The following is a 22,001-nucleotide window of genomic DNA, read 5'->3' on the forward strand; positions in this document are numbered from 1 at the left end:
CAAGTTTGAATGCTCATCATGATACCAACATTACAATATTTTGTTAAACTTATCATTAGTTCTAAAGTTGGGCTGATCATATAAATAAATAATGCCCAAGACATAGTCTCGGTTCCCATTCACTGTGGCGCAGCCTTTAAAATTTTATACATTTAGGGCACGTCTGGTAGCCCTGAAAAGGCACTGTTCACCATCTCTATTCTTCATTTGGTAGCTCTGAAAACAGTCTATCGACCCGGTAAAAGAAGACCGGTTTCACACTCCCATATGCTACTATCTATGTGTGTAGGGTAACTCTATCAGGGGAGGAGGCAGGTATAAGGGCAGCTCGTTTCTCAATTCTGCTGAAAACAAATATTCTCTCATTTTTGCCCCCATCTCCCTCCAATTTGAAGCAACTGTTGCTCACCTTTCCCTCCATTTTTGCCGGTCGTTTATTCTATTGACGATGACTTTGGCCGATTTCTGAATGTGGAGATCTCTACCGAATCCCACAATTCTCTGTCGATTTTGTCGTGAAATTGCGGCCAGTATATCAGAGCGCAGAGGGTGGAAGCATCGGTGGTGTTGCAGAAGTAATCGGGATGCTCAAACTCTAGCAAATATCAAACGCGTAATTGCATAAGAAATCGAGAACTACATCTCTAATGTTTGACTTCAGCGAGATTTGAGCTAGGGCTTGTCAAAAATTAGGATTGTTGAGGTGAGGGGTTTCGAAGAAGAGCTCGATAGGGGTGAAATTAGCGTCGGGCAGGAGATTGGGGTGGGGAGGGGAGATGTGAAATCTGCGATTTTGCTCAATTGGAGTCGGGCAAGAGATTGGGGGGGGGGGAGGGGAGGCGGAGGAAGGTGACGGAAGCGGTGGCGGAGGAAGGTGACAGAGGCAGTGGAGAGGATGAAGACGGAGAAGGAAGGGTGATGTTTGGGGATGAAGATTGCTAGGCATGTGAGGAGCCGAAGAGGGGTAGTTTAGTATGTGAAAATTGTTTTCAGCCCTACTCTCATTCAACCAAACTCTTCAAATTGGGCAATACTAATTTCTTGGACTCAACCAAACAACTAACAACTCTACCCATCAACTCATGAAAAGCCCATAACCATACATCCATGTTAATTATTTACCCACCTACCAGACGAGCCCTTATATAAAAAATAAGTCAAAGGGAGCCTGTGTAAAACAGTCCTAATGAAATACCATACTATTGGATGCACAAAATTGTACATGAGAGGCTTTTTTTACACAAATAAAATCATAAAGCGGATTGGAAATTGTGATTATGAAGTAGGAATGATTAGTTAGAAACTGGGAGGGTGAGAAGCTCGTTTACATAGAGATAGCTGGGATTCTGACTGAGGAATGATGTAGTTGGACGTGGTGTGAAGCCAGTGTAACCCTTTTCGAGTTTAGCTAGGCATATATCCGCAGCATACTTGAACACATAGTGCTGCTCCGCGAAAGGCTGTGCTGCGTATTCAGCAATGGGCATCCACTGCATATACCATGAGATAGATTAATGTATTAGGTTTCGGTCTTCGTGTATTTGATGATCTTGATTTTGATTCATTCGTTTAACTCATACCTGGGCTCCATCAATCTCAGACTCTTGTATTTGGATCTCAAATGATAGAGGCTTCAGCGTGCACAGAAAAAATAAGTCTGACTTCTGGTAGAAGGTATTGTGCATTTGCCTGAATGCTAGCACATCGATGAATTCTGAATCAACCTGCAATGTAGCAACGTCTGTCGTCAGACAAGGTGGGCAAGAGCGGCTAAATTCTATAAATGGGGAGTTCTACAAAAATGGTTCCACCAATAGGCTAGTTTTTTTTTGTTTCTGCAAATGGGTGATACGCATTCTAAGAATGCGTATTCGAAATACGCATTCTAAGAATGCGTATCTAAGTCGCGCTTTTTCGTTCGCCAAAAATGAAAAGAAAACACGGAGGGGAGGGGAAAAACGCATTCTTAGAATGCGTATTTGAGATACGCATTCTTAGAATAAATCGACAAACAGAACAGAATCGGGCAGAAGCTGCACGAAGAATACAGCCTCCTTGCCTGCGAATTCCGTGAGCCGCTGCCTCTCCGCCGCCGCCGCGCCGCCGATCCCGTCGTTCTTCCACCGCCGCCGCCGAAAATGTGGACGAAAATGTGGCATTCTTGGAAGGGATTCGCGCAGAGGAGGCTGGAGTTCGCGCAGAGGGCAGAATGCTTCTGCCCCCGATTCTATTCTGGACTAAGTTTATGGAGGGGAGAAACGCATTCTGAGAATGCGTATTCAGAATACGCATTCTAAGAATGCGTATCTCAAATACGCATTCTAAGAATGCGTTTTTCCCCTCCCCTCCGTGTTTTCTTTTCATTTTTGGCGAACGAAAAAGCGCGACTTAGATACGCATTCTTAGAATGCGTATTTCGAATACGCATTCTTAGAATGCGTATCACCCATTTGCAGAAACAAAAAAAAACTAGCCTATTGGTGGAACCATTTTTGTAGAACTCCCCATTTATAGAATTTAGCCGGGCAAGAGCAGACACACAACATATGTATTTATTTATTCATCAGTTAACAATTGCTTACTCCGGTTTCCTCTTTTACTTCTCTTGTTGCTCCTACAATGATATCCTCTCCCTGGACATGTAAAAGCAATGTACTTGTTGAAGCGTTTTGATTTTTCAAATGAAACTTTATTTAAAACACAAACCTCCTCGACCATTCCGGTGGGTATCTTCCAGATGCCGGTGCCTTTAAATCTGCCATGCTTTTCCAGAACAACGAGCAACTGTGAAAGATGAGTGGCAACAGGTAAGAAAGAGAAGAACTTTTAGGGTTCTGTACAATATCATATCGATAAATTGCAAATCTTGCCCGTAAATATTAATTTGAAGTTACATTAAGAATATTAAGTTGATTGGAGACCAGAGCACATGCTTTATACAGCAACAATACCAACAGCAGTGAAATCTAAACATAACAAACAAGGGATATAACTTCCTAAGAACAGCGGGAAAAATGGAAACATGAATGATTTTGGTATGAAGGCCTTTTCCTGTGATGAATGGATACTATCTTCCAAATTTGCTTGGTTTCTCCTCAGAATCCATTTAACTATTTGAAGTTTTGAACAACTACACCGAATAAAATATGTGCCAAATCCACAAAGATGTTATATTATTGCACGAAGTTTCTTATGATCCTCTCAGTCAATTTTCCAAGCCAATCCAAATTTCTATAATAGAGTATTTAACACAAGCAGTTCACTTCATATACGTATGATGGACCGAGATAAGCAGATATACATAAAAGATATGGAAAACACCTCTCTTTTGTCATTCAAGACAATAGCACCAATGCGGAGTCGGTGCGTTGCATTTGCTGGAATGGTACTAGGAGTTTCATGAATCCATTTTACAAGCATCAAATAGTGAGGCTCAGCATGGTGATACACAAATCCTTCCTGCAATGTTATAAATTGGTGTGTTAGATCAAACTCATAGGTCAAGATTGGTGGTGCATCGATGCACATGGCAAAACATTGAAGATACAAGTCTTGAGTTGCTCTAGACTAACCAACTTTTTATGCTGGCGCCTAACTAGGTTTAAAAAGTGAAAGAGGACCCAAAAACTTCAAAGTCCTAAGTGAGAAGGAAACTACCTTGACTGCAGCTTCAGCAAGAGCCACAAGTTTAATTGGTATTTTGATCCAGACTCCCTTCTTCCCCTACGTAAATTTATTACATATTGTGAACATAAATATGGTATTTTATTAATACATCATATTGAACTATATATGAAGTCGACAGTCCAAAAAGCAGTTAAGAATTTTATTCCAACTATATCGGGTACCAACTAAGTGCATACATTTATGAATGGCATTCTCCATGCTCGTTAAACAACAATTATATCCGTACAAACAAATTTCAGACTCTGTTAGATTATACTATGTCAATATATGATGTAAAAGATGAAAAGTAGAGATGTATTTCTGGAAGGTTATACTCAATCAACACACACATAATGGACCCTTGACCTCAGACAATCTGACTTGAACTCGCTAGTTGGTCAATATAAATTTTCAAAAGTGACAGTTGGTCAGTCAACAAATCAATCAAGAAGGACCAAGTCCTTCCAAGAATAATATGTCTGGACTTCAGGTATTTACGCGTCAACAATGAAACTAAGAAAAACTCCAAGCTTCAATGGTAACTAGACAAAGCTTTTTATGTATGAAGTGAATTCTGGCTCTTACAGTAATCTGGAGTTCTCACCAAAACACAGTTTTGCATAACATGATTATACAATACGTGAGATCAACAGCACAAGTGAGCAACGCCACCCATCTGTCATGGATGAGGATGCAAAAAAAAAAAAAAAAAGCATAACAAACATGAGACTGCAAAATCTTGTTTCAATCTAACAAATATATGATTCAGATCCTTTAGTTTTGAAGTTCTGTGAAGATCAACTTCACTGATCCAAAAGATGGAAACGGCAGGAATTGATATTTCATAGTATTAAATTGATGAGAAGCAAGGTTTCCATTTAGCAGATTTTGAATCATATGAAAAGCAAGTAACAGTTGCTTAGGCATCATGATCATGTTAAATCAGTGATCTCAAAGCATGGGTGCAAAATTACCTGCAGTTTCCACTGTGAAAGTGAACTTTTGAGAAGCAGAGCAAACTCAGTGGGATCCATGGGATCCTTCAACTCCACTATGATACCTCCGTGTTCGTCTTCGCATGAAGGAAGCACGGGGGCATCTTCCGTTCCCTTTTCAGAATTCTCTTGGTCCATTATGCCACAAGCAACCTGAATTTAAGAAGCAACATCAATCTTAGTCACAGCTGCACATATAAATGGTGTTATCAAAGCTTGAATATACAAGTAGGATAATCACAAAGATGAAAATTAAAACAGAGATAATTTTCTCAAATTCTCTGCATCAAATCAATCAAGCATAAGCAAGCATATTCACGAACGAATTCTGTTAATGCTACATCGATTAAAATACTGAAATTCACCAAATAACACTGTTGTATCGCAAGTAACAGATGTTCGAACTTATCTAGACATCAGATTCCCACTCATAAACAGTTGCAGCAGCATAAATTAATTCAGGAAAAATCGAAACAAATTGAAAGCGGAATAGCAAATATGAATGATAAAATCGAATAGAATTTGCATTACACACCATTGAGAGAAGAAGCTAGAGCAGTGGAAATGGTGGTGCAGCAAGGTAGAGGCGCAATTTATAGTAGAAGGTAGGCGTCACTGCAGCGAGAGGAGCGTGACGCGGAGCATAGAGGTCAAGTGCGAATGGATCGACTCCACCATGTTGATATGATTGGGTAAAGCTTGGCGTAGCGGCAACGAGCCCGCATTTGGGCTTTTATCCGGGCCGTGGGCCCGATCCATACTCGAGTGCTTCAGTGATTGAGTGTGTTAGTGCGGCGGCGTTGCGTTTGGAGTTTAACCTATCATCGCCACTACCTGCCGCGCACTAATCGAATTGAAGTGCGACTCGGACTCCATTGATGGGTCCACAACAGCACTTGAGCACCACTTGAATCAATCCCTGCTTCTCATCTTCGTCTATTACGTTGCGATATTACGTTGCAATATTACGTTGCAATTTTTACAATTGTGCGATATGAAAAATCATTTATGTTTTTTATTGCATTTTAATTCTTACACTATTGTTTTATTTTAGGAACAATTTACATTTATATATACCTTTTCTATATATTTTACAAGATGCTCTTAGCTATAAAAATGTTTCACAATAAATGGCAAACATTAAATACTCCTTTCATCTATCATTATATATCTCTTTTTTTCCGCCTACCAATAAATATGTCATTACGCTCTTATTATTTTCAGCAAGAAAACCTCACATTCAATTAACTTAATATACTCATATTTTTTAGTTATAAAATCAATATATAAAAGTAAGACTAATTTTGTTACCATTCTTTTGCTTTATGTCATTCCCATTGTTTTTCGGCATGACAATGACTCAAACTATAGAAAAAAACGAGTAAATTAACACTTTTGTATTACACTTTAGACGTCCAATGTCATGTAGAATAGCGGTGTAATTTCAATTACCACATGTCCACATTAATACCTCGATCAACAAAAAGAATTTACAGTACTACATTTTACTTAATGGGGATTGCTTAAACGTTGAGAAATGTTTAACTAAACGTCTCGAACGTCGGCAAGGATCACCTACCGCAAATCCTGATTCATCTCCTAATATACAGTCACAAACATAATAAATGATGGTAGGTTCATCACTTATGTTTGTGAGTGTGTATTAGGAGATGGATCAGGATTTGCCGTAGGTGATCTTCTCCGAACCGCCGGGACAAAATCAACCATTTACCTTATTAGACAAATTAAAATGAAAATATTAAGTTGCTCAAATAAATAATGGAAAAAGATTTATTTCTAAGGTGGAAAACAATATTTCAGTTTTATTTTACAATAGTATGAATATAACGTACTAGTGGAAATATGAAGTAGTATAACAAAGTAACTATACATGTACATATAAAATAGAATACTGAAAAATATTTTCGTTTTTGTTAGGCCTAATCACTAAAAATTCATTAGTTTTGAGTTATATTTCAACTTAGATTTGAAATGTTCGTGAATCTAATCTCTATCAATTAAAATGACCCTAGATAAATACGTTCAATGATCCAAACATTATAATATTAGATAATGCAAAGGGTCAATCTTATATTCAATTAACTTTAGTATATAAATTGGATCCAATGCACTGAATTTACGTAGTACTATAAACGAACGATCAAAATGTGAAAACAATAATTTGTATAGATCAGTTACGTGAAGATCAGAAAGTGAAGTAGTTGTACAATGACAAAAAAAGGGCTTGTACATTGCATACATACATCCAACGTCATTACTTCGTGACATCTTATCATTTGTTATCATAATAGGTCTTGTAGCCATTACCTAACCTATCTCATAATAACGCATTATTTTTTTGTTGCTTTAAGTATATTAGAGCAAGTTACTAGTTCTTATCTAATTTTAATTGTGTGTTTTATGGCCCAGAGAAACTCATTTTAAAGCCTATCTTTTAACCTAGAAAATTAACCCAAATTTTGGTGGGTTATGTAAACATCTGTAAAAATTGAATCAAGATAGTGGATCAATATAGTTTTGTGTTCATGTTTGATTAGGATTTAAAAGAGTCCAAAACTAAAAATTTCACACTTTTTTAGAAACGAACAAATAAGAAAATTAGTTCATACAATATTTTTTTCAAGAACAGAGAAGTATTATATATACTGAAAATAGGTTGGATTTAGTGTAAAATAGATGGAGATGATTAGTGAGAGTACTTTTTCTGTGTGTGAGAGTAAAATTAATTGCAGGATACTTTTATTTCCGTGGGAGCAAATTATTGAAATAGAGGAAGCTCTGATTATTTTTCCATTTCTCCTCTTCACTTCTTTCTTGTCATACATGCATACCAAGTCTCATGACCACCCCAAAATATTTTTTCTTTTTTTCAGAAAATTAAAATAAAATAAAATAACATGTCCAGCAATCATCTTTATTGAAGAATCTACTTTCCAGATCTAACACAAGTTCTAACACATCACAACATGTGAAATCAAGAACTCAGAAGCAGCATTCAGAAAAGTAGAGCACAAAATTACTCTAGATAAATTCTCGTGGGTCAGTGACGAAACCAGTCAATGCAGATGCAGCAGCCGTGTATGGAGAAGCTAGATAAATCTGTCCTTCTTTATGGCCCATACGCCCGGGGAAATTCCTGTTTGTGGTTGAAACACAGACCTGCATTTTACCAAGATTGCAATATTCACTAGTTGTTATAACTTCTCTTGTCATAAATCCATACAACTGTGATGTATCATCCTAACTGATAAGATATCCTAAGCACAAATAAGTCACGACGAAGGAAGTATAAACTATTGTAGAATCTATTCTCAAAAAACAATATACTCCATACATCTATACACAGTTCACAACTCTATTCATATGGAGCTTTCAACTCTGTGCTGCATGCTAACATATGTCACTTTCCTCGTTTTAGTTGTAAAACTAATCATTGTTGTGTATGAACTTTTGAAGGGGTACAGGTTTTAATGCACAATTGGTAAAGTAAGAGAGAAAGTGACTAAAGTATTGTTAATGTCCCACCTCGTTAGAGAGAGAAAAGGTTTCCTAAAATAGAAAATTTCTAATTTTAAAGGATGGACCAAAATGAAAATAGTTTCTTTTGGCCTCAGGCATTAACCTCTCTACCGCTTGACCGACTAGCACACAAATGAAAATTGTTTCTATTTTCAAAGGCCGGAGGGAGTATCAAAATTCCCTAAGTGGGTTTTACATATTGAGGTGTTGTTAAGCAAATGTGTATTTATGTAAAAGCAATATAAGAAGTAGAATATATTAAGCCCAAACAAGACCTTTACTTATTCTTCTCGCTTGACATAACAGTTCAAAAAGCCCAATTCCAGCAACAGAACAATGAGCTAGCTCATCAGAATCTAAGATAGTTTACAGTTTGCTTGGGGTGTGACTTTTTTTGTTATTACAGTGACTATTTTCAAAAATGTCCACGGTATTATACATGGGACTTTTTCCAAAGCTGAGGTTTTTTAAGAGAAAAAACATGAAAGTTGGGAAAATAAAATACTATGAACCCCCAAAAATCCACCTCAATTAACTATAGTCCACCTAAGAATCCGCGAGCTGACTTGTCGTTCTATCACCAGATTATGTCAATTGGGACATATATCAAACTTCTCACAAAGTTGGGATGTAAAGAGAAAAGGTAAGGTTTGAACATGTTCAGAAAATTGCTTTAAATTGGGGACATGATTAGACACCAAAAATTTAAAACTTAATAACATTATTTTGCAAACTTGAGTTAAAAACTATCTAGTAATCAGACATGCAAAAGCACTTTCAGTCACCTTCTTCCTTAAAGACTGATGGCATTATTCTTTGGGCCAAGTTAGCATATACTGCAAAAAAACACAATGGTACATACCTGAGCTTCATTCATGCGTGCATATGTGTCTCTTGGTCCTCCCAAACAAGCACCACAACTGGGGCTTGCAGGAGTGTCGCATCCAGCTTCCTCAAATATCTGTGAGCAAGTTTTCCCACCCGATCCTGGGACCGGAAGGCTATATACATCCATCCAAACCTGAGGAATATGTGTGATTTAGAAACAAAATATTTAATGTTTTGACGTTTTACCTTTGGTCTGTTTAGAAAACATGTGTAATTTAGAAAAGCATACCTTCTGCGTAGCTGGAACTAGGAAGGTTGGGACTTTGACCTTTTTACCCTGTGAATCAGTAAATATGTGTAAGTTCAAGCAAGTTTTTGCATCCCAACTACGATTTTCTGAGAGAGAACATATGCTTATAATCAACTGATATGATACTTTTCACAAACCGTAACATTCACTGGTAAAAGGTCCACACATACTTATCACACATAAACTTTAAGTGCATAAAGAAATAGAGCACCTCCAGTACTAGCATGCACTAAATTAGGAAGGTTTTAGACGGCATCAGATTTTGAGTTTACATACAAGATACTCCCTCCGTCCGCCATTAGAAGTCCCATTCATTGGCGGCACGGGTTTTAAGAAAATGTTAAGAAAAGTGGGTGGAAAAAGGTTAGTGGAATAGAGTCCCACTTGTATATATTAGTTTTAAATGATATGTGAGTGGAATGAGTTAGGTGAAGGTGGGACCCTATTACTATTTATGGTAAAAATGAACCGGGACTCTTATTCGCGGACGGACTAAAATGGAGAAACGGGACTCCTATTCACGGACGGAGGGAGTACATAACAAGCTTCTCATGATTTGAGATCACAAAAAGGGACAGTACTAAAAAAATACGGTACTATTTAGCTACTTACCGAAGCAAGAAATACTTTAGCAGCAGCCATGAAATCTTCTGTTTTCCCACCAGTACAAGATCCAATATATACCCTGTCAATTTTCACATCTTTGCATTCTCGAGCTAAAGCACGATTGTCAGGAGAATGAGGCTGATATTCATAAATTTTATGTCAGTGTATAAAAGATGTAGGGTAAAACAGGAGGATTCCCTCTATAAAAAAAACACAATAGACAAAAACATTTAAAGAACTAGCCTAAAATCTTTGGGCTAATCGATACTCCCGACACAGAACTACACATCAAAATTATCAGCAAGTATTACAGATGTGTCTCATTCCACCTAAAATTCTCAGAATTTGTTGAGTTAGAATAGATTTGTGGATCAAGCCGGCTGATCCATTTCAGATTTAACAAATTGGTGTTCCGAAAATATACATCTTTCATGGCTCAATTGACCTAATGGACAGTAAAAAATACCTTTGCAAAGAATAGTAATCATTTAAGTATTCAATTACTTCAAAAAATCATAAAACTTAAGTTTGATGATTGTAATTAATTTCATTAAACACTTCAGAAGATTAAAAAAAGATTGAATCATTTCGACAAATTTTACCTCTTGCTAGCATCATGATTCATAAAACCAAAAACTGTTTACTAGAGAAGGGGGAAGAAAAGACTGTGCAAGCACTTGACATGTCAAGTCATTAGCTCTAGCATAGAGAATATATTTTCTTTTCACACATTAATATATAGGTTAATTAGAGTTTATGGCTTGATCTTTGGGCCAAGTTGCAAAAATGCCATGATCACATAAAAAAGTCTGATCGTTGGGCACGAGTGGCAAATATGGCTCATGCCTGTATTTCTTGACTTTCTAAGTCTGGGCTGGGCTGAAAACTCTGACATGGAAGGTCCAAACTTAGCATGGATGTTCTGATTTTTTTTTTTTGTATATTACATTGAAAATATATATTTGGGCATCAAACAACGTCATTTGATGCTCAAGTAAAAAATATGTCTTCCACTAGTGTACAAAATAAATTAGAATATCCAAGTCGGATCTGTGCCTTGCACTTCAATTTATAGCCCAAAAATATAGGCACAGGCCATATTTGCAACTCAGTCCCAAAGTTACTCGCTATTTTAGCAATATTTTAACAGATCAGGCCATTTTTGTGATTCGTCCCACAGGTCTGGCCATTTGAACAACTTGGCCCGAAAGAAAGGCGTAAACCATAACGTACCGCTAACTAAAATGGAATGTGCATTAACCAGAAGCAGAAACAACCACACCCCACTTTTCCATCAAAAAGAACACACCTCGAGGGTATAAGAGTTGCTTATCAGACAATAATCTTCCAATTATAAAAGAGCTAAATGAGACAGCATGTCTATATGAAACATTTAAGTCTCTAATGATAATTTCCTACGAGGGTATAAGGACAAACAATAAGGTTTTATACTACTCACCTTAGCAACCAAAGGCTCGAGCTTTGAAATATCAAATCTGTACTCTTTAAGAAACCTAATTAAAAGAAATTTGACCATAAGCACCCAATTATACAAGTTTACCATATTAAAGAAATGACATGAGAGGTTTCCATATATCACAAAGGATGGGAAATACCGAAATAGGCTGATTAATATGTCAAAAAGAATTCAGCACAATCTCTCTCTACTAATATTTGATTTAAGATTAAGACTAGAAGTGTCACAAACATAATACTGTTCAACTTGCAAAAGTAACAAGAAGCTACCTGGCTCCTCCATCGCTAAATACTGGTTCAAATGGCAAAGATGTCTTTCCCTGGGCAGCCAAAAAGTACTGTCACTATTGAAAAATGGACAAATTGTAATACATATGTTCTCATTTCTAGCAGATTTCAACTCAAGGAAACATGAACCAGCGTGTATATGTATTATTCATATATTCGCAATGATTGGTTAGTTGTATGCAATTTGTGAGCCCTGTGTGTTTTGGTTCAGACACATACTACAGTCACAGAATATATCTCCTAAAACTAACCTCAAGGTACTTGTAAGTGGTACTATCAGCAGGGACGACACCATTCTTTCCCCCAGCTTCAACTACCATGCTGCACAGAGTCATTCTTTCTTCCATCTTCAGGAAAAAGTAAATTTCAAGTTGCATGAAGAACAAATTAAAGGGAATTCAGGATATTACCCTCAAGAGCCTATATGCATTTACTGAAGTAGTTAGATGCACTTACGGTCAAACTTTCAACAGTAGAACCAACAAATTCCATTGCTTTGTATGTCGCGCCAGCAACTGAAATTTCACCAATAATCTACAAAATACACAACACATGAATCGATATGTTGCCTTTTGATATTCGTGTTACCAAATAATTCTAAGCTCGCATGCACTTACTTGCAGAATTAAATCTTTTGCGAGTAGATAGTCGGGCATTTCACCATCCATTACAAATCTTAAAGTTGGGGGCACCTGAAATGCACTTGCAAGAATTACTCACCGACTCATACGTTCATCAAGAAGTGTCTAAGACATGGAGAGATAATCTCACAAACAGTCATGCCCATTGAAAAACAGAATTGTGAGTATCATTATAGTCTTAGATAGTCAAATTTTAGTCTTCCAATTCAAATAAAACTGTTAGTGGTTAATTATTAAAACTACCAAAGAATATCTTCATGATCAGAGTGTAAAGAAAGAAATGGGACTGGACAGGATATTGAGTGATTAAAGTCTAGAATTCGTGAAGAAATTACAGCATGGATAAAAGAGAACATGATGAAAACAAGTTAAAAACGTGTAACATCAAATATACCTTAAGCAAAAGCTTTCCAGTGCCCAACACGAAACCAGCATCGGTGTTTCCAATTCCAGTAGCAAACTGACCAAATGCTCCAGCAGTACATGTGTGAGAGTCGGTACCCAGTAGGACCTAGGAGCATAATATAATTCGTAAATTATGAGAGGGTTTGATATCATTTTAAATACAGCCTCATCTAGAACTTGGTTACTAGAGGAGGCCAGATGGGCATTAAGTCACTAATACAGAACATTTTTATATTTAACATGTATACCTCTCCAGGTCGGCAATGGCCTTCTTGGGCAAGAGCCACATGGCAGACACCTTTGTAATCAGGATTAGCCTAAAATGCCAGTTGGTCAAACTCAATTGCTTTCTCCAAAAAACATTTGACAGGATAGTTAGTAAGTGACTAGTTCCAGCAAGTAGCAAAGTAGTCATACCTTGAAATTTCCGAGATCTTTAATATCGTAGAAGTACTTAATATTTTGCTCATTACAGAAATCCCTCAAGATGTCTACATTGCGATTTGCTCGTTCATCAGTTGTGAAGATATAATGATCAGGAATGATAACTACTTTTTCACGGTCCCACACCTACAATAGCAAATAGCAAGCAACAAATAAAGTGAGATAGGCACACCATAATGTACAATAGTGGTTTAGGAAAGTGTAACAAGCAGACAACAAAAAATACTTTCAGCCAGATAATATACGCCAAACTTTTCCTTTTGTTTTGAGAACAGCATACACAATAACCTCAAAAAAACATCCAAAAATATCTGTAGAAGAACATAACTTAAGTTTTTTCAAAATTGTGGACTATCATTTATCACCAAGACCCTAAACTTCAAGTGGCAGAATGGAATACAAGAAATTAAGGCAAGAAGTACCACCGAAAATTCACATTCCTAGAGCTCTAAAATAAAGTGTTTTAAGTTTTCGTGAACTAAGATCCACATACAAATTCAAGAGATAAATGATCCGAAATTTAAATATGATTCAGTTTGTACTTGCTAAGTTATATTCTTATTTTGGTGCCCAGTTGCTTCTATCAATGGCCACACAGAGACTCACTAGTCACTACCGAGAAGATGAGGACGCATACACAACCTCAACCAGCACACTTTATTCATCAAAGAATACAAATAAATATGACCCACAATGTTCATTCCAACTACTCCCTCCGTCCCCCATTAGGAGTCACGCTTCCGCTTCTGCACTCGTTTTATAAAAATGATAATAAATAGTTAAAGTGGAGAAATGGTAAAGTAAGAGAGCTTCTAATGGGGGATGGAGGGAGTACTATATAACATAGCAAAGAAAACGAGGTCAGGCATGGAATGTAATAATGAGCACAAGATGTTCCAATGACTACAAAAACTAAATTCAATTACTCAAAACAGCACATGTTTCTTGTCAAGATTATTTCAACCAAGGAAATACTCCACTTTTTTAAAAAACAAAATTACCTTTGCATTTTGGCCGAATTCCTTCTTGAAAATCCCAATGGAACCAGGGCCACAAACATCATGTGTCATCAAAATATCCACATTGACCCACGCATTCTCACCGGGAACCAATTGGGATTTTTCTGAAGCTCTCGCCAGTATCTTCTCAGTCATGGTCATCCCAGTCTTAACCTACAATTGTTTTTTTTCCCAAAAACCATCAAAATCAAAAAAAACCTCTCCATTTAATCTGAAATCCAAACAAAAAAATTAAATTAATCACCGCTCCCGTCGCCGATGGTTTGCGCTCAGATTGCTGATGCGTCATTACGGAGACTATTTTGTTGGAAGCCCTTTTTGTGGAAAGCTGCGGGGAACATGGAAATGAAGAAGGCTGGGCACAGGAAGCTGAAAATCCCAAAATTTTCTGCAAACACAAATGCAAAAATGGGGGAAATTATGTAAACTTTCTCGATTAACTACACGTTCCATGAATTGGAGGAAAATATATGAAAAGGTGCGACTTCATCAAGCACGCAAACCTTGTCAGCAAGGAATGAGGAGGTCGGAGCTACAGCAGATGAAGCCATCTTATGTTGTCTGAACAGCAAAAGTCGGTTTATAAGGAATTGCACAATACGTGGATTTCTCTCTAGCGGCGGCTGCTTGTGCTATACACTATGGATTGAGCAGAATAGAAAAGATTAAAAGAGTCTAAAATCTGGAAATTACTCATTGCAATGAAAATTGTTTATATACTCCCTCAATCAAAAAGTACTATATTTATTTGAATATTATATACTCCTAGTCAATCCGTTAGATATGAGATTTTTGGAATTGTCCGTTAATATGTTTAATTAGAGAAAAAAATAGTGTGAGTGTAAGTATTAAATAGAGAGAGAAAGAGAATTGAATATTTAATTGAATTGAGAAAAAAATAGTTGGGTGTATTAATTGAAAAAAGAAAGTTATCAAAAGTAGAATTGTGTCACGTAGTCGGGGAAAATAAAAAAAGAAAAGTATGTCAGCTAGAATAACGAACAATAGAAGGAGTATAATTTATTTTTTACTTTGTTCAACTCCACGTTAATAAATTCAATCATTATTCAATATAAATACTTAGGCAATTAATCACATCTTCATTTAAAACAGAATAACTAACTTTCATGATAGTAGACTATTTTTGAACTTCATATATGTGAACAAAATAGCTGAAGTCCTTCTGAGCATATCACCTCAGGGCTAAAAGGCATTTATGTAACGCGTAATCTATTAAGGCAAAACACATTCTTAGGTCCTTATACTTTAGTTAAAATGTTAATTAGGTCCTTGTACAATTTTTTCGTTTTAATAGGTCCCTATACTTTTCACAATATTTTTATCAGGTCCTCGTACGATTTTTCGTTTTAGTAGGTCCTCATACTTTTATCATAACTTTCATTAGGTCCTTGTACAATCTTTTATTTTAGAGACTTTTTACATTTATCTTGGATAATAATCTAAATTTTATTAAACTTAATGAACTTTTTAATATTCCATTATTTAACTTAGCATAGTCTATAAAGATAATATCATCTTGTTATCCAATAATCTCAATAAGTTGTAGACAATAATAAAAAGATTAACCGTGATGATTGAAGATTAAAATCAAAGATTTTTTTAGAATAACTATCCGAATTTTCAATTGATTATTTATATTTATATTGAAAGATACGTTTCCCTGAATATTTATAATCATAAGATAAGTTAAATAATAAAATTAAAAGGTTCATTAAATTTAATTAATTAAATATAAATTATTATCTAAAATAAAAGTAAAAAAATATCTTAAAATAAAATTTTTTATAAGGACCTAATAAAATTTATAATCAAAGTATAAGGACCTATTAAAACGAAAAAAATGTACGAGGATGTGATGAAATTTATGAGAAAGGTATAAGGACCTATTAAAACGAAAAAATTGTACGAGGACCTAATAAACATTTTGATTAAAGTATAAGGACCTAATAATGTGTTTTGCCAATCTATTAATATATATAGGGACAGTTTTTTGAATTGCCATGTGGCACATATTTGGGCGGGAAAACCATTCATCAGGAAATTTAAAGGCAGAAATTATTGGATAAATATTGGTCCAATGAAATTTAACAAAAATGACTTCTTCAAGAAGTTTAACACTCATAAATAGACAAACAACCTGCAACATATGCAATTCGACTATGCAGATCCAGAAGTGAGGAAAATGGTGCTTACCATAAAAAAAAATAAAAAAATAGAAGAACAGGAAAAGAAGAGAAAAAAGTGAAATAGAATTAGATTCAGCAATGCGGGAGTATTTAGTGGTCATCACGGTTGAAACTGCCGTCTTCGTCCTCCTCATCGCCAGTGCCATCATCAGCGTTGTTGAAGCATGGTGGTGGAGCTGCGAGGCAGGCGGCACGGGCGGCGATGCTGTGCGGAAGGAGCGCCGACAAGACCAGCGTGCACCACAGCGATGGCGACGAGGCTGCGCAGGTGAGACAGCAAGGCGGAGAGATGGGAGAGAGGGACGAAGAGTGAGGGAGAAAAAGAGATGGATCCGCAGGGGTGAGATGGATCCGTGCGGAACACCTGCTACTTTTCCTACACCATCCCTTACTCCACTCCTCACAAACATAAGTAATGGGCCCACCATCATATTTTATGTTTGTGATGGGTGGAGTAGGGGATGGTGTAGGAAAAGTAGTAGGTGATCCGGACTGTGGCGGGAGGCGCTACTTTGTAGGGTTTATAGGATTATTAATTTATGTACATTTGGGCTTTAGTTTAAGTATTAAATGGGGTAGTGGATTGGATTTAATGGAGAAATTAGATTTAGATAATAGAGTATAAACGTTTGTAATTGTTATTTTTCTATTTAAATAGAGTTTTAATTTGATTGCAGGGTTCTATTATTATCTCTTAAGCTAGGTTTTAATTTGAACTTCTTATTTATTAAGTTTTGTTAATATATATTTTTAAAATTAAATTCTTTTTTATTAATTAATTAAATTTATATTTACTTAATTAGACTTGAATTGATTTTGATTTATTCTATTAGATAATAGTACTATATTGTTGTTTAAAACTTTCACTCATATTTTTTTTAGACTCACAAAATATCGGAATATTTTTTTTAGACTCACAAAATATCGGAATATGTATATATATTATCATGTATTGAAATAATAATGATGAAAATTGAAACCAAATGTAATGTCTCCAATTAATTAAACAATATTACTAAGTTTATAGAAAAAATTATGGAATTAGATAAAATTATAAATACTTAAAATTAAATTTAATAAATTAAATTTAATACGGAATTAGATTAAATTATAAATATTAAAAATTAAATCTAATGTATAAAGTTTGCATGACTTCTTATAATATAAAGAATATTATAAATTTTAAGTGATAAAAATGTTATCACTTATTTTAAGTGATAATTTACCTTTTAGAGTATATACGGCGGGAAATAAGAAAAAAAAAATTCTATATTAAAAATATATTTAGTCTTTGACCATGCGTATCAAGTTATGCTATATATTGTGTGAGTAATGTATTTTTTCTTTACACAAATTACAAATGTACTCCCTCCGTCCCACGTTATTTGAGGCGTTTCTTTTCGGCACGAGATTTAAGAAAATTGTGTTTAGTGAGTTAAATAAAGTAGGAGAGAGAATAAAGTAAGCGATGAGACGGGGTAAAGTAAAAGAAATAATAAAGTAAGTGTGATTAAATGTTTTATTTTTAGCCAAAAAGAGAAATGAATCAAGTAACTTGGGACAATCCAAAATGAAATACGACTCAAGCAACTTGGGATGGATGGAGTATTAAATTGTGGGTCGAATAGATAATCTTTCTTTTAGATTAGGATCAAAGGATCATGCTTCTTTTTTATAAAATGTATACAATAATGGATTTTTTTTAATTAATTACAATTTCAATTTCTATTCATTATCTGGAAATTGTCTTGGCCATGTAGCACACTTTTTTTGTCATTTTTAGTATATATTTTATTATTTTTTATGTGAGATTAATTGCATCACTTTTGTTGATTACTCTAGGTAGGGTGCTGAATAATTATAAAATTCAGAATTTTAGGTTGGCAGATATTGAGAAATTGTTGTTGAATGTTGGAAAAAGTTTGCACTTATGAATACATATGATTTGTTGATCGAATGAAATCATGAACTATTTATTCATTCAAATAATTTTCCTTTTTTTTGTATTTAGGAATACATTTTACCTTAATCGCATATCTTATTCTAGCATCAATCTAAGGACAAAGTCTACATCGGTATGTAATTAAAGAGTAAGCTTCATCGAAATAACGTATTAAAGAAGAATGGTTTCTTTATGAACAGCAACTGCGACTGGCTGCAACTTCGTGCACTGCTTCGGTCGAATTGGATTGATTCTCTTATGAGATTTCTTTGGATTATGCAAATAGGAGTTCCAGCTCTTAGATCGGGCAATACAATATGTCTGTGGAATAAAAATGTGGACTCGTATGTGGGATTCCCTATCACCCTATCTATGGTCAGCCATCAGTCCTCATATAATTTACGCATGTCCCTTTTTTTATTATTTTTTTAATTTTACTCCATTCTTCCCATAAAATATGAGCGATTAATATGGAATGAGAATTAAGACAAAATTTGTAAAGTAAGAGAGAGAGGAGGGAAAAGATAGTTAAAGTAGTGTTAGTGAATAGTGGAACCTACATTATTAGTAGTGTTTAATGATGATATAAGTTGTAAATAAGTTGATTTATAAGGGTAATAAATTGGGTTAACTTTCCGAAAATGAAATGCATATACTTTTGTGGGACGGAATGAGTATGTTACTACACCTATATGCTATAATTGATAGTATTAAAAGTGTATAATTAAATAGTATGTTGAAGATGAAATGTTTCATTATATTGGGTTGAGAGAATTACAAATATCTATATGTTGTTGTTTATGATGTTTTTAATTGTTTATAAACTTATTAATGGAGTACTACATTTAATTAATTCATATTTTTAAAAGAAATATATTTTATATTATTTTCTCTATATTCTTGGAGCCAGCTTTATAGAGCAAATTAATCAAGGAAACAAGCTTGATGGAAAATCAGCTTGGAAGTCTACCTCTTGGACAGCTGCCATAAATGCACTTCGGGTGAATCTAACATGAAGGTGGATAAGCAAAATATCCAAGCTCGTTTAAAGATTTGAGAGAAACACCATGATATCTTGCATCATTGTTGATATCATGCAATTCTGTGACTCCAATCACATGGGATTACACAATGGGTAGAATTGTGGTTCATGATGAAAATGTGTGGAACGAACGACTAAAGGTAAGTTTATATCTGTATATTCTTGTCTCTGTGCTTTGATAAGAGATTCTTATCTTTTAGCTTTCAATTGATTCTGGTTGTTAACAGCTTATAGGATCATCTGATGCAGACTGTTACTCCACTTATATTTTCTTTATTTTATTTATATAATTGAAAGGCTATTTATGCATCTTCCTTTATGTTATTTGCATCTCTCAAAGGCGTGTTGTGTTGTTACCTAGCTGTATGAATAAGGTCATGCTTGATCAACTCTGATTTAACTTTAGTTGCTGTAAATTGTAGGATATATAGATGTATGTGAAGTTAACTTTATATGCTTATAGGAGTGTTTTGGTGTATATGAAGTTAACTATGGTTGTTATTGTTTTGTAGGCAAATCCAAAAATTGCGCCTTATAGGAAAACAATTACTATAGAGAATTGGGATGATATTTGTAATGTCTCCACTTGTCTATTTAAAAAGGATTAACAATAAGGGCTCATTTGGTTTGCTTGACTTGATATGTCAAATTAAGATATTGTTTAGATACTATTGCTATGTTTTGAGCTCATAAAGATTTTTTTTCTTGACAAACTTAGAGAATTAGATTGAATCGACTCCTATGGCCTCTTCCCCATGTGTTTGCACTTGCCAACTCGGAAACGTTTTGCCACGAATTGGAAAAGTCAATAGCAGAAACGGATACCATCCGACAAGAAGCAATGCAGATCAAGAGTAGCAGGAAAATTCATATGCCGTCAAGAGAGGCGAATAATGGCTTTGTTGGGCTCGAAGAATACTTATTGGAGATAAAGAGTCGCCTATGTGAAAGATAATCTCAACTCAGAATCATCCCCATTGTTGGGATGGGAGGCATTGGGAAGACAACTCTAGCTAGGTATGCTTACGATGACCCTTTAAGTGTTCAACACTTTGATATTCGTGTTTGGCTCACAATATCGCAAAGTTATAGCATAAAGAGAATTCTTCGCACTGTTCTGCGTTCCATCAAGGACGTGTTCAATTGGGATGAGGTTCAGTATTTGTATGTAATGACGAGGAATTGAAAGAACAGGTGTATAGATACTTAAAAGGGAGGAGGTATCTAATCGTGATGGATAATTTGTGGGATACAAATGTGTGGGATGATCTACGAATGATGTTTCCAGATGATCTTAATGGGAGTCGAATTATAGTTACTACTAGGGAGTTAAAGGTAGCTTCTTACATCGACTGTCTTGGCCGTCCTCACCAAATGCATTTAATGAGTGTAGATCAAAGCTGGATGTTACTTAAAGAGAGAGTGTTTGGATATGGAAGTTGCCCTCTCGAATCGGAGAAAATCGGGGAGGCCATAGCAGAAAAATGTAGAGGGCTTCCACTTGCAGTTATGGTGATAGCTGGAGTTCTCTCTAATGAGGTCAATCGAAGGAAAGATTATTGGGAAAGCATTGCTAGGAATGTATATGAAGTTTCTTTCACAAATGATGAACAATTCAATGATATATTGTATTTGAGTTATAAGTGCTTGCCTAGTCCTCTAAGGCTTTGTTTTCTGTATATGGGTGTTTCCCAAAAGATTACGAGATCAATGTGTCAAAACTCATCAAATTGTGGATGGCAAAGGGCTTTCTAACATCAAATGAATCTAAAGACATGGAAGAGATGGGATATGAGTATTTGGAGGAATTAACTGCCAGAAGTCTTGTTTTGATCAGTAAAATATGATCTGATGGCAAGATTAGAACAGTGAAGATCCATGATCTCTTGAGAGACCTCTCTTTGAGAAAATGTGAGGACGAGAACTTTGTTTGCAACATAAATGAGTTTTTGGGCAGCTTTCCTCAAGGTATTGAGCATTCATATCGCCTTAGTGTATTTTGTAACATCTCCGGTAGCATTCCAAACACGGAGACTTCACATATGCGTACCGTCCTTTTCAAGCACTGGGCCTTTGATTCTTGGATAAGTTTTAAACTACTAAGGATATTTGATGGATTAAGTGTAAGTATAGACCCAACAAACAACTATGCTATATATATTGGTGAGCTAATTCACTTAAGTGTATTATTGTCAATGGTTTTACAAAACTTTAAAGTGCTCATCATATGCGATTAGAGAGCGATAGTCTACTACGTAGTATTTCTTCATTTATAGTATTTTTGAGCAAATCAAGTCGATGCTATTGTATCCTTTTCTCATGTTGATATATTGCAAATAGTCATATTCTATTTTTTTTTTTTATGATAATGGAGTCTATTAGTAGATGTTTTGTTTATGCAATCAAAATTACCGTTATTACTTTGAAATTCAATATTATGACTATATTCATTGCACGCTTGAGAAAAAATAAATAGATAAACTTGAAAGTGTAGAATATAATGTAGTTCGAATATTCAGTAAATAGTATGATAGATTCAATCAAAATTACAGTTATTACTTTGAAATTCAATATTATGCCTATATTCATTAC

General features: G+C 35.2%; 2 protein-coding genes and 1 pseudogene across 3 annotated transcripts; 1 reads left to right on the forward strand and 2 right to left on the reverse strand.

Moving 5' to 3' along the window:
• Nucleotides 1–1,171: 1,171 nt before the first annotated feature.
• Nucleotides 1,172–5,613, reverse strand: LOC125217601 (nudix hydrolase 2-like). 2 transcript variants are annotated; one of them, XM_048119120.2, is made up of 8 exons: nt 5,197–5,608; nt 4,641–4,814; nt 3,658–3,723; nt 3,322–3,459; nt 2,707–2,784; nt 2,583–2,633; nt 1,581–1,724; nt 1,172–1,490 (listed from the first exon to the last, which is right to left on the reverse strand). In XM_048119120.2, exons 1-8 carry the CDS (start codon nt 5,197–5,199, stop codon nt 1,293–1,295), a joined length of 852 nt encoding a protein of 283 aa, XP_047975077.2. In that variant the 5' UTR covers nt 5,200–5,608; the 3' UTR covers nt 1,172–1,292. The 2 variants fall into 2 exon arrangements, with proteins under 2 accessions (XP_047975077.2, XP_047975079.2); XM_048119122.2 differs by lacking the exon at nt 3,658–3,723 and having other exon boundaries at nt 5,197–5,613.
• Nucleotides 5,614–7,565: 1,952 nt separating this feature from the next.
• Nucleotides 7,566–14,904, reverse strand: LOC125217771 (3-isopropylmalate dehydratase large subunit, chloroplastic-like). The gene is made up of 15 exons (XM_089056315.1): nt 14,722–14,904; nt 14,463–14,606; nt 14,201–14,371; nt 13,173–13,325; nt 13,004–13,072; nt 12,745–12,861; nt 12,327–12,401; nt 12,166–12,243; nt 11,961–12,056; nt 11,692–11,741; nt 11,405–11,459; nt 9,952–10,083; nt 9,319–9,366; nt 9,064–9,222; nt 7,566–7,841 (listed from the first exon to the last, which is right to left on the reverse strand). Exons 1-15 carry the CDS (start codon nt 14,767–14,769, stop codon nt 7,704–7,706), a joined length of 1,533 nt encoding a protein of 510 aa, XP_088912441.1. The 5' UTR covers nt 14,770–14,904; the 3' UTR covers nt 7,566–7,703.
• A 1,599-nt stretch (nt 14,905–16,503) lies between these two features.
• On the forward strand, nt 16,504–21,646 carry LOC148934437 (putative disease resistance RPP13-like protein 3; annotated as a pseudogene).
• The last annotated feature ends 355 nt before the right edge of the window (nt 21,647–22,001 follow it).

This window comes from Salvia hispanica, chromosome 1 (assembly GCF_029641045.1).
Source record: "Salvia hispanica isolate PSC_SH4W2 chromosome 1, Shi_PSC_v1, whole genome shotgun sequence".
Taxonomy (NCBI): Eukaryota; Viridiplantae; Streptophyta; class Magnoliopsida; order Lamiales; family Lamiaceae; genus Salvia; species Salvia hispanica.